The 12,916-nt window shown below is 36.0% G+C and overlaps 1 protein-coding gene across 1 annotated transcript; it reads left to right on the top strand.

Moving 5' to 3' along the window:
• Window positions 1–1,358: 1,358 nt before the first annotated feature.
• LOC143893125 (uncharacterized) lies at window positions 1,359–12,114 on the top strand. Its single transcript, XM_077398105.1, has 7 exons — window positions 1,359–1,947; window positions 5,041–5,176; window positions 9,310–9,391; window positions 9,648–9,823; window positions 10,781–10,918; window positions 11,001–11,140; window positions 11,640–12,114. The coding sequence occupies exons 1-7, from the start codon at window positions 1,830–1,832 to the stop codon at window positions 11,900–11,902; spliced, it is 1,053 nt and encodes a 350-aa protein (XP_077254220.1). The 5' UTR covers window positions 1,359–1,829; the 3' UTR covers window positions 11,903–12,114.
• The last annotated feature ends 802 nt before the right edge of the window (window positions 12,115–12,916 follow it).

The raw sequence follows: 12,916 nt of genomic DNA, 5'->3' as shown, positions 1-12,916 counted from the left end.
TTTTGCAACAAATAACACATTTGTCTCATTTTCTTCCCATGGACACCCTTCATCTTGATTAATTCAACCCCCCTTTTGGTCTGCATTGCGCTCACTCTCTTGGCTCGTTTACTAAGCAAACGAGCTCGGATTTCAACGAAATTTTATGGGAATCTTAGTGAGACCCTAACCTATCTTAGGGTAGAATTTGGGGTCCTAACTCATTGATTGGATAGGGCTTCGCACAAACACCGCGAACACGGGTTAGGTCAAAATGGGGTGTCTACAACACCTAATCAATATTTCCAAGAGTAAATTGCCAAAAATTAAGAAATATTAATCTCCTCCAAATGGCAATATCTAGGATGCTACCCGGGAGAAAAATTAGGTGAGTATATAATTTAGGAGTAACTTCTGTTTTCAATAGAGAGAAGATTTATTTGGGCAACTTCCTTTTCTAAACGAAACTAATCTAATCTATTACATGAACCAATCTAATCTATTCGCTGCCCCGTGCATTGCACGGGTCTGCAACTAGTTTATATCTACTATTATAGAATGTAGGTACTGGATTTTATAACCACTTGGTGCCCTTCATTTTTTTATAGATATCAATTTTTTTTGTGGTTATCAAAATCAATGCTTTATGGATTAACAATGTTATTAACAGAAGCCACCAAAAAACATTTTAATTAATAATTGAGAAAAAACACAAACAAGGTTATGGAAATTTGTGTAATGATATTTTCTTTAAAAAAAAACATGTATGAACAGAAAGGATATTGGTGTGTAATTTGTTTGGGAATAAGGTGAATAAATCAGGCTATTTTCTTTTTGTGAATTTAGTGTTGTATTTTATTTTGGATTTATATTTATATTGTTAATTTCTCCCTAATTTGGCTTTATTTTTAATTTTTAAATTTCTTTTTATTTGGGGCTTTAAGATTTGGCTGTATTTTTATTCATTTCATTTTGGCTTTATTTTTATTGTTAATTTCTTACCAACTTGGTCTTTATTTTTATGTTTTTAATTTCTTTCTACTTTATATTTAATTTTAAATGTTAACTTCGGCATTATCTTCTACTCAACTGTGTGTAATACTGGTTTTTTATTTCTATTTTAACAAATATTTCTTCCTCACTAATGTTTCATCTTCCTTTTTTTCTTTTTTCTTTTTTCTGAAAATAAGTTATAAAGCATTATTTTTTTTGCCACCCCGTGCATCGCAGGTGTCTGCAACTAGTTTAAATAAGAAAGGACAAGATGAATTAGTACGATTATGAAAACATTTCGGATGGGCGGACTACTGATTAAGAAGCCCCGAGAGCTACGTCCACTAATTCGTCATCATTGAAATCTATAAAGAGCAGGCCCTCATACATCTCCCTTGCGCCTGGCCCGTTGAGAGTTCTGTATTTTTTTCCCCTAATTTTCTATACATATTAGTAGTTTTATTTGTTAGGGCTTCTTAGTGGGTTAGGGGGGTGAGGATTCCACCACGCAAAAAACCTGTCAAATCACCTTAATGCCGCCAGTTTTTATTTTTGTAAGATTTCACTTTCTAAACCTAATTTTCCTTTGAATCCTCGTTGTAAAAAAGTTTGAAGCTAGATTTTTCTCATATATTTTGATTTTTGAAGTTTGGCTAGGGTTTTAGGCTACCAACGTTCTGAATCAAAGATTTCTTTTGTGAAGAGGTTTCATTTTGTTTGGAATTTCTTAATCCGGTACTGGTTTTGTTTTGATTTGCTACTGATAATTTGAAGGGTTTCATAGCTAGGTCTTTTTTTTGGGGCGAATTGAGAGATTTTTCTAGGGTTTTGGTTTTAAGTTTTTGAATTTGGGTGGGATGGATAAGAAAAAGGTAGCTGTTCCCCTCGTTTGCCATGGGCATTCGAGGCCTGTCGTTGATTTGTTCTACAGCCCCATTACCCCGGATGGGTTTTTTCTTATCAGTGCCAGTAAGGGTAAGTTTTCTTTAATTTTCATTTCAATATTTTATTTACTTTTTTTTTTCTTTTCTTCCGGTTAGGGATCTTAAAATAATTCTTTGATAATCAAAGAGACAGTATCTTGATTTTAGCAAATTTTTTTATCTAAGTATTTATGATGCCTCATTAACATAAAAAAAAGTTAGCCAGAGTATGTGCTTTCAGTTAATGTGAGTCATCTGTACTTGATTCTCTTGTTGTTAGACTTTGATGTGTGATTTAGCCAGTCTACATGGATACTATTATTGAGTCATTTATGCGGGTTTTTTTTGTTCATAGGATTCTGTAAATATAAGTGCTATCTTTCTGTAATGTTGATCTTGTGGCTATCTTGTAATGATTCGAACATTCGAATAAGGCGGACCCTATAATCTTAGCCAATTCAATCATATGCTTCAAATTGCATCGGTCGACATTTGATGGTACAACCCAATAATCCCTTATCTAATTAGGTGATTAGGATCGTATAATTTCTTCCATAGTGAAGTTCAGCTGTTATGCATATTTAGGGCAAATCTGAATTAACCAACCTGAGATGTGAAAGCAGTGAAGGAAAAAAATAAAGAGAAAATAACTGAAACAACATGTATAGAATTTCAGGACTAATCAGAAAGAAGAAAAAGAAGAACATTTCTTAAGCATCCAAAGGATTTATAGAATTTTTTTTGCTCCTGAATGCTAGACTCATTTTTAAAATAGTATGTTGTGGTACACATAGACCCATAGTTTATTGCTAAAAAGAGAATTGACCTTCTGCTAGTTGCATTTTCCTTTATTGTTTTTACTTTTTTTAGGATTTTATTTATAACATGTGTAAAAGAAAATATCTACTATGCCCACTTGATTATGGGTTAATATCACCATTCACGGTTGGCCCTCCCTCAGGAGATGTTCCTCCTCCCCTCTCTCTCTCATTCTGAAATGTTACAATAACTAGTATTCTCCCTCATCCCCCATCGCCCCATCCGCAATTCTGCATCCTGGAGCTTGGCTATGGCACGAGGCTCATTGGCATCACCTCTGCTGCCATCCTTTTCCTATAGTTAGGAGACAATTTGAATCGTCAATTCCAGGAAGCCCTCTAATATTGGCTGCATTCCTATTTTGATTCTCTTGACTATACTCTGGTACGAGGATAAGACAATTGCCGCTCTCAAGTTATTAGAACACTTAGATTACAATTTGGAGAGCGATTGCAACAAACAGCATCTCGAGCTATACATGCATGCTGGCTGTTCTTTGTTCTGCCAGGAAAACACTTAATGCTTATGTGATATTCTGCAAGATCATGGAGAAGGGAAGCGTCTCGAGCTGTTGTGAGGATTTGATTAGAAGCCTCAACACCGAAGGGAATACGAAGCAGGCGGACATCCTTTATCTTCTATTGGTTTGGTTGTGTATTTCAAACAAGAATGGTGGAGATGCCCAACCCCATTTTCCAATTTAAAAAACACTTAAGTACATTTATCGCCATTTTTTGGGGTGAGTGAGAACCAAGTCTAAACAAGAACCCTGTTCCAACTCTACCATTCACAAACCAGTTAATAACCCCAAAAGGATCATCTTCCAACCTTTTACTGACGCTCTTAAATTGAGTTTTGCAAGACAAACTTGTATACAATATGATGCATGCATGAATTATTTTTTTTGCTTAGGTAGTGGATATTCTTACTTTTCGGCTAGAATGGCTGGAAATATGCTTAAATAAATATCCACCAGTTCATCAGTGACTTCCGACCATTTCTCTTCCAGATTCATAAAACCCAATAGCAAAGAAATCCGTCTTTGTGAAGCCATGTGAAAACTCGCCAAGATCCTATACTTTTTTCTCCATTTCTATGCATCTCTTTCAAAATCAATTCAAACCCACTATTGGATTAACAAATCTGACTATTTTCATGGCATTCCAATAGGGATGATGCAACAAACTGAGGAAAGAGAGGAGTTTGGGTGATGAAAAAAGGGGTTAGATTTATCATTTCCCAAAGAAGTGTTAATTTATCTGACAGGGTGTTTTTGTCAAATGAAGAACATAATTCCGAAGAGAGGGGCATCCTGTTGTATTCTAGGGGTGCGACTTACTTTAAGGGTATCACTGATATTGCTCTTAATTAGAGGGGTATAAGAAATATTTTCTTTATGTATAGTTATGTGAAAAATTTAATACGATTGAAGATTTTCTGTGTAGTTATGCATACATATTTATATTTATAATATTTGAAGTTACCCTGGGCATGCACATGGCAACCCTTTGTTTCTTTCAATTAATAATGCTCTGTTTGGTTGAAGGGTTTTTTTTGTTCCTGGGAGTTATGTGAGAGAGTAAGTTAAATTTTGGTCCCATCCCATGTTTGGTTGCCTTTTAGCACTAGGTTTTTTTTAATCCCACTCTTGTAATGATTACTTGTGGGGTGAATTTTTTAATCCCACTTTTGTAATGATTGCCTTTTCATCCCATCCCAAGATAACCCTAGGAACAAAAATAAACTCAGGAACCAAAAATAAGCTTGAGAAGAATTTTTTTCTACCCAACAGTTTAAGCAACCAAACAAAGGTTTTTTTTTTCCCACCATATCTCCCAGGGTATTTTTTTCTCCCACATAACCAAACATGGGATTTTTATTTTACCAGGATACTTCTAGGACTTTTTTTTTCCCACCTATCGCCCAGGGTATTTTTTTCTCCCACGTAACTCCCAGGAACAAAAAAAACCCGGCAACCATACAGAGCATAAAAGAAAAGTAGTTCTGCATTTATGACCAAAGACTCCTCATCATGTGAGGTGAGTTAATAGTTGGGCCAATGTCCTCCCTATGGACCTCATTATCTCAAATGTCGATGAATTACTATGTGATCCATTTATTCATTTGGTCTTGAAGGACCTATTGTTCTTGCTAAGTTAATTTCATGTTTTCTCTTGTAAATTGCACACGCATTTACCCTATTGCTATAGTTTATGAAGGGTTTGTAAAGTTATAAATGTCATATGTTGCTCTAAGAACACGGCTTTTTTTCTTGAGATTATACCCGTTCCATTATAAAAGTAATTTTGTCTTGTGAGTTGCTTAGATTCTAGTCCCATGTTGAGAAATGGAGAGACTGGCGATTGGATTGGAACCTTTGAAGGGCATAAGGGTGCGGTCTGGAGTTGCTGCCTTGATACCAATGCTTTACGTGCTGCGTCGGGCTCAGCTGATTTTACTGCGTATGTCATCATATTTCTTTTCCCCTTTTGTTAATATGATACAATATACATTGTCATATGTCTCTTGGCATGGCATGGATTTTGGCCTTTACACTTAGTATTAAATTTTTGGACATGAATATCAAACATTTTTTGAGGTATATGTGTAAAGGAAAGATGTCTATATATATATATATATATGTGTGTGTGTGTGTGTGTGTGTGTGTGTGTGTATTGAAGTTCTATTACTAGTTTTGTGTTTAGCAATCATGGGTCCTACCAAGTCTGGTAGGAGCATGGGTTGCTGTAGTGTATGAGGTGGAGAATGGACATGCAGTATGCTACTTACCTTGATATGTAGTACGAAGGGGTTAGGTATGCCCACTGCCCAGTATACTACTTACCTCTATATTTAGTACGAAGCAGTTAGGCTTATTTGGGTCAGTCCGTTTTATCTACTACCAAGTGTATATTATTGCATGTTTCACATGTTATGTATGTACATACTGATGATGTAGTAAGTTAATTTCTATTTGTAATTTCAAAAATTAAGAATTAGAATTACTCAACTCACTCAACTCAACTAAGCCTTTGTCCCAAACTAGTTGGGGTCGGCGAATGAATCCTTTAATTTTTAATTTTTTAAAAATTAAAAATTAGAAATACTATTTAAAATTTTGACATAGGGTTTTTCAGAGATTTTGCTGTTCTGTGAGTTCTTAAAATTCGTGAGGAATGCTAATTTAAAGCTTGGTTTGCAAATGATCTATGATTTGGATCAATCAGCCCAGATCATGGAATCTAAGTGTGGGATCTGGGATTTTTTTTCTAGTAGTTGTTGTCTGAATTCCTTGCTTAACATATTTTTGCAGCCTTGTCCCTCCATTAGAAGCATTATTTTTTATGTTCAAAGAATTTGTTCACATTGTCTGAGTTTCCTTTTTAGTTACTTAAACGACATCTTATTTGTGAAACCCAATGGTACTTGATGTATATATTGCAAATAATGTGCTTAAGTCAATGTCTAAGGTTCTTTCACATTGAAAATACTACTGTGTAATTCCATATCGTTGCTAATGAATCAGTCGTGTTGTTTGATAAACTTGAATAGTTGTTTATCTTTTGAGTTTTGTAAATTCTTTTCTTCCATCTTTTATACCATAAATGAGATTTTTTTGAACTATCAGGAAAAATATATTGTTCATGTTTCAGTAAATTTGGATAAATGGTTCAAGTTGTAGATATTGCATGCACTTGTAATCAATCTTTCTAAAAATGGCAACCATCATGGATGGTTGTTCGGGTATTTAATTTCTAGTGACACATTTTACATCTTTTATTATGAATTTGTATGCATAAGTTGCAGCATGGAGGTAGATTTGGTATTGCCTCATTCCGCTAAGGACCATTTTGGATTAGCTGGATATCCATTTAGAGCAGATCATGATTATATAAACACACTAAGCACTAAAATCTTTTGGGACCTTACCCCATTACCAATTGTAAATCAAAGAAGAAAAGCTTATTTGATAATGATCGTGTACCTAAGTATGAAGATTTTGTTATTGTGTCGGTCTTTGGGTCTTGTCATACCCAATATCTTGTAGGTAGATGTATACTTGCTGAAATCTAACATTGATACAAAGGTTGCAGGTGCCAAGTATTAAAAAATAGATTTTCTTTATTGGTAATATATGTTGATGTTTTTTAAAAATGTTAATATCTTTATCCAATAATGATAGGATAAATATAGGGAATTGGAAGCAGTAGGGAGATTTCTTCAGACTTTGGAAAGGTGTTATATTAAGTTAGATGGGGAAGATAAAAGAATTTGGGTCCGGAACTCAGATGGGGAATTCTCGGTAAAATCCTTTTATCAGTATCTTCTACCTTGGCTTGGTACCTCTAAAGTAGCTAAAGTGTGGGACATTCAATCACCGCCAAGGGTATGTCTATTCGGATGGATGGCGATTCTTTAGAGAATTCAAACGATCGACTTCCTTAGACAAAGGAATATGTGGTTCATCGATTATTGCGCCCTATGTATAGAGGTAGGGGAAACTGTGGATCATCTCCTAATTCATTGCAAACTTGCAACAGAGGTATGGGGTAGAGTATTAAGGAGATTTAGGATTACTTGGGAGTTCCCGGCCTCGTTTATGGAGCTATTTGAATGTTGGAATATGTCACCATGGAAGCGTAAAGGAAAGACTCTTTGGCATGTCTCCTTTTTAACCACTATTTGGGTCCTGTGGAAGGAACGCAATGCAAGGATATTCAAGGGTTATGCTAAGGGAGCCCAATACCTTTTCAATAAGGTGATAGCATTATCTATCTCATGGGTCAAAACGTTAGAACCTTTCAGATTCGTATTGGCATACGATTTGTGGCATGGGTGGAGAGAGATCTGTTCTGCCTTGTCCAACAATCCTAAAGTGATACAAGCATGGTACCCTCTACCTCAAGGTTCCCTCAAACTGAATTTTGATGGCTCCGGGACCTACGAGCATTGGCGGGCTCTTAAGAAATGAGAAGGGGGATGTCATTTGGGCATTCAGTGGGCCAATAGGGGTGGCAGATTCAAATGAGGCGGAAGTTCGAACTATCTACCAAGGTATTTATTTTCTGCAAAGTGTAGACATGAATAAGGTGGTGGTAGAAGGGACTCACTCATTGTCATAAAGTGGCTAAGACACTCACATAAGGTAACCGGAGATTTGCACCACTATTTGATGAGATTTTGGACAGGATTGGAACCTCTTCGATATCTTTCAATCATATAAGGCATACAACAAATGGGGAGGCCGACAAGCTTGCTAGAGAAGGGATTCATAGGGAGAGAGTGGAGCTTTTCGATTTTCTCCCTCCATAGCTGATAGCGTTTGTATCTTTATTTTTATGTTTTTTCTCGGCTCTATATGCCTTTTCTTTGTATCCTTTCGGGACCTTCTCGGTCTTCGTTTTTTTCAATGAATTTATCCTTTACCATTCAAAAAAAAAAAAAAACTTTATCCAATAATATATGATTATAATGTGTTTTGTATAAAATATTTTTATTATTTTTCCTTTTTTGGTAGGCAAGCTAGGATTGAACTTAGAACCTCAAGTTTTAGGCTTAAAGCCAATATTAGCAATAAAAAAAAGAGAATAAAGAAATTCTTGAGTATCATACTTAAATCCATGTATCTGAATCTGACACATGTTAGCATCTGTAATTCCTTTAAGAAGGATCTATGCAATTTTGCCCTTATTATGAGGGTATTCTCTTACTCTTATTTTGCACTTTTCTAGCTTTTGTAATTACATAGCCTAAAGTGCACCTATCAACTTTTTAGGATTCGAAGGAGATCACGTAAAGCATATTTGGTTCCGGTACGAATTAGTAAGAATCATCAAGAAAATGCTTTAAAAAAATAAGCAAAAAGATAAAAGCATATTTCGCTTACAGTAACACTTACCTTGTTTAATTAGAAAAAGAGTTATTATTATTGTTGCTGTTGGATGGCTTGTAGTTGATGTTTATTTTTTCACAGTATGATTATATATATGCAAGAGTCGTGACTGTTTATCTTTGGCATGGAGCCACCTAGGCCCCGTGCATCATCTTTTGTTACTTAGAATTCTATCCTTATCTCGCTTCTAGATCCTTTTAGTCATGACCAAATACTTGATGCGCGAGTTTTACTGAATGAGCCAGTAGGGAAGCATTCATTAGGTTTCAGTTGTTGAAAACGGAAAAGGTTATGTATTTGTTGTTAGTTGTGTTTTCAGTCAGGAATTTCACTGTTTGAATGATTGTCTTTACTTAAACACAAACATGCTACCTTGGACAATTGATTAATTGGTAATCTCCAAATCAATGCTCCGACTGTTCTCTTTATTTGTTGCTGTCGATGTTGAAAATTGATGTACTGATTAATCACTAAAATCATTTTATAAACCACTTGCAATTCACTGTTTGAATGATTGTCTGTACTTAAACACAAACATGCTACCAGCCTACCTTGGACAATTGATTAATTGGTAATCTCCAAAGCACTGCTCCTACTGCTCTCTTTATTTGTTGCAGTAGATGTTGAAAATTGATGTACTGATTAACCACAAATCATTTTATAAACCAGTTATAACGTTTTCTGCCCTTGATCCGTTTTCAGGAAAATATGGGATGCTTTAACTGGGGATGAATTGCACTCCTTCGAACACAAGCACATTGTTCGGGCATGTGCCTTTTCAGAGGTAAATCATGACATTTGCATTTGATATGGATTTAATCTTTGTGAACAATTTTAAAAGTTTATTGTACACTTTTATCAGTTCCTCTGCTTTATCAGTTCCTCTGGGCTTCTTTTTATTTTTATTTTTATTTCTTTGGAAGAATGGAGGTACTAATTTTTGCTATATTGCTGTGGAGAATTATATATGCATTATTATCACCTCTTTGCTTTTGTTGGCATTGTGCTTAATTCTCAATATTATTCCAATTATGTTGCAGGATACACACCTTCTGCTTACTGGTGGGATTGAAAAGATCCTTCGGATTTTTGATTTAAATCATCCAGATGCACCTCCAAGAGAAGTTGACAAGTCACCTGGGTCCGTTAGAACTGTAGCATGGCTACATAGTGACCAGACGATTTTAAGTTCTTGCACTGATATGGGGTGTGTGAGGTACGTGAGTTTCACAACCAAAATTTTATCCTCCTTAACTTATTTTTTTGGTTTTCAATCCAGTGAATGGCTTGTGTTTACGAGATGCTTTTGTGTATTCAAAATTTTGATAAGCATGAAACCCAATAAGCAATATTTTTCAGTTGACATTCTTTTATTTCCTTGTATTTTCAAAGACTGGCTCCAAGTTGGTTCAACTTTCATAAGTATGGCCATTGACTCTCTCTGACATCCATGTTAGTTGTTGTATGGATCACATGATGCATGTGATAGGATATGTTGTATACGAATCCAACTGGGTCATTAGCAAATGGAGAATCAATGGAGAGTGTGTTTACACACTGATCATATGTGATCCGATATTTTAGTAGTTGTGCAAATGCTTCCCCATGATTATTTACTACTTTGTTTTCCTATGATCACTAAAATTACCTCCAACATTATTTCATCTCTGAATTTCACAAATCCATCTCACTTGTGTCACATGCTAGTTCAAGCCACATCTTCCAACTTTTGTCTCTTGCATCATAGCTCATGTTTCGTTTCACATTATTGTGAGAAATGTAACATATAAATGGAGAATCAACCAGACATGTAACATCTTCCACTGGCCTAGTTGGTTCAATGGAGAGTAGGTTCATGACAGATCTCGAATGAGGTTGTAATCTCTATTATGTGAGAAATGTAACATATAAATTGGTAGTCAAAGAATTTAATAGTTAAAGAAAGGAAGATGTTGCCTCTGCCTGCATGCATAAAAATGTATATCCATTATCTACTTTGTTCAAGGGTGCAAGCTAAGCACTATTTATTAATTTGGATTCATTGTAAAGTGGCCTCTCTTTTCAGAGCTTCAATGGTTTGCATGTATCAAAGCCTAATGGAAGTGAAAGTGTAGGTTTCGTGTGAGGCTTATTTTATTTATTTTGCCTTTGGTCTTACTGGTTGCTGTACCAGGTTATGGGATGTAAGAAGTGGTAAGATCATCCAAACTCTTGAGACAAAGTCACCTGTCACCAGTGCCGAGGTGAGTCAGGATGGGCGTTATATCACAACTGCAGATGGATCTACTGTTAAGTTCTGGGATGCAAACCAGTAAGTGCGAATTGCTCTTTGACTGATTAGTCATCTGAGGGAGTTATGCATAGCTAATATTTTCTTGCTTGTTGCTTTTCAGTTTTGGGATGGTGAAGAGCTACAATATGCCATGCACGGTGGAATCAGCTTCTCTGGAGCCAAAGCTTGGCAACAAATTTGTTGCTGGAGGAGAAGACATGTGGATTCGCCTTTTTGATTTCCATACTGGTGAAGAGCTTGGTGAGTTTCATATCTGAGACTTTGAGCGGTTTAAAAGCACAAATTCAAGTGAATTGCAAAAGAGATATATTACAATTTGGGATTTGCTAGGGTTCATCGCAAAAGGCATTTTGCAGCTGGTCTGTCACATGTCAGACCGGCCACCTTGTGAATGGAGACCACAGCTTTTGTCTCCATTCACGAAGTGGTTGGTCTGACATGCGACAGACCAGCCGCAAAATGCTTTTGCAATGGACGCTAGCAATTCCCTTACAATTTTTAACATTATTATGTTACTAAAAATGTTATGAACTAGAGTAATGCATTACATATTTTTTCTCGTCTTTTGAATGATAGTAGTGCGAACTTTTTATTCAACGTTTGAATCTGGATAAACTGGATGTGTATTACGAACAAATTAGAAAAAAAGATGACTTATGATTTGTCTTAATCTTATGCCCTGTTTGCTTTGGATTTTGAGAACTGATTGGACTCAAATTTATGTTTAATTTGAATGCAGCATGTAACAAAGGTCATCATGGCCCTGTTCATTGTGTACGTTTTTCGCCTGGAGGTGAATCTTATGCCTCTGGGTCTGAGGATGGAACCATCAGAATATGGCAGACGGCTTCAGTGACCCTTGATGATACCGAAACATTTTCAGCAAATGGACCATCTGGCAAAGTGAAGGTGACGGTGGACGATGTGGCAAGCAAGGTTGAGGTTTTTCATATTTCCAACGACGGGCAGACTGATGAGAAAAACGACAGCGTTGATGCCTGACATCGTTATATTGCATCCAGTTAAATCTGTTTTGTAAGTGTATGGGTGTTTTTTTTTTTTGTACTCTTTGGAAATAAACCAGCTTAAAATTTTTGTACAAGTTCTGTTTCATTGCATTATAGAATGCTTTACTTTTCAAATTCTTTCCAGTCGTTCATGCTTGTACTCTATGATACCCTATATGAATCAGATTCCAGCAACACCTTAGGTCAGTGTTCAGCAACCATTGTCACAATGGATTTGGCCAATTTTTTTACGTGCAGAGAATTAGGCCATGTCTGGCAACCGGGAATTTTTTTTCCATGATGAATTAGTTTCTCCTAGTGGTGAGACTTGAGAGTCTTGAGAGGTAATGCGGGTGCTCAAGAGGGAAGAAGAAGAAAGAATACAAGATCACATCCAAGAGAAGAAGAAGAAAATGAGAGGAATGCTCAACCCAATTGATATTCAATCAATTACATAAGTTTATGTAAATCCAAAATTCCTCAAAAGATGGTTTGTAACCCTTTAAATAAAAGAAAATCAAAGAAAATGCGTTCAACCTTCTCCACTAGCTAACTCAGGGACTTAATATTAATTGCATTGCAACTCACTTTGACTTTTTTGGGAACCCAGAGACACAGTCCACTAAAACTGCCATAACTTTCTAACCTCTGGGCCAAGTTTTAGCACAAGTACTTGTTGGAAAGATCTCAAAGAGACCTACAACTTTGTAGTTTACCATTTTTCATAATTCTACCATTTAATGGCCCAAAAACTTGGTTGGAAAACTTTAATGCGTGAATGCACCTTGGAACTCCCCCAAAGCCACCAAAGCATGATGTGGCTTCCATGTTGGCACTGCATCATTATCTCCGGGTGAGAAAGAACTCGTCCACGAGTTCTCATCAAGCTCTCCATGATAAGTTGTCAAGTCTTTAACATTGAAGTTGGGTGAGTATTGATATTTGGAGGGAACTCAACCTTGAATGCATTATCCCCAATTTTCTTAAGCACTCGAAAAAGGGCATGCAC

Source organism: Tasmannia lanceolata, unplaced genomic scaffold (genome assembly GCF_043159265.1).
Source record: "Tasmannia lanceolata isolate RefF3 unplaced genomic scaffold, GAP_Taslan_0.1 ptg000015l, whole genome shotgun sequence".
NCBI classification, from domain to species: domain Eukaryota; kingdom Viridiplantae; phylum Streptophyta; class Magnoliopsida; order Canellales; family Winteraceae; genus Tasmannia; species Tasmannia lanceolata.
Note: the sequence above shows the minus strand (reverse complement) of the source record. Positions and strands in the feature narration are given on the sequence as shown.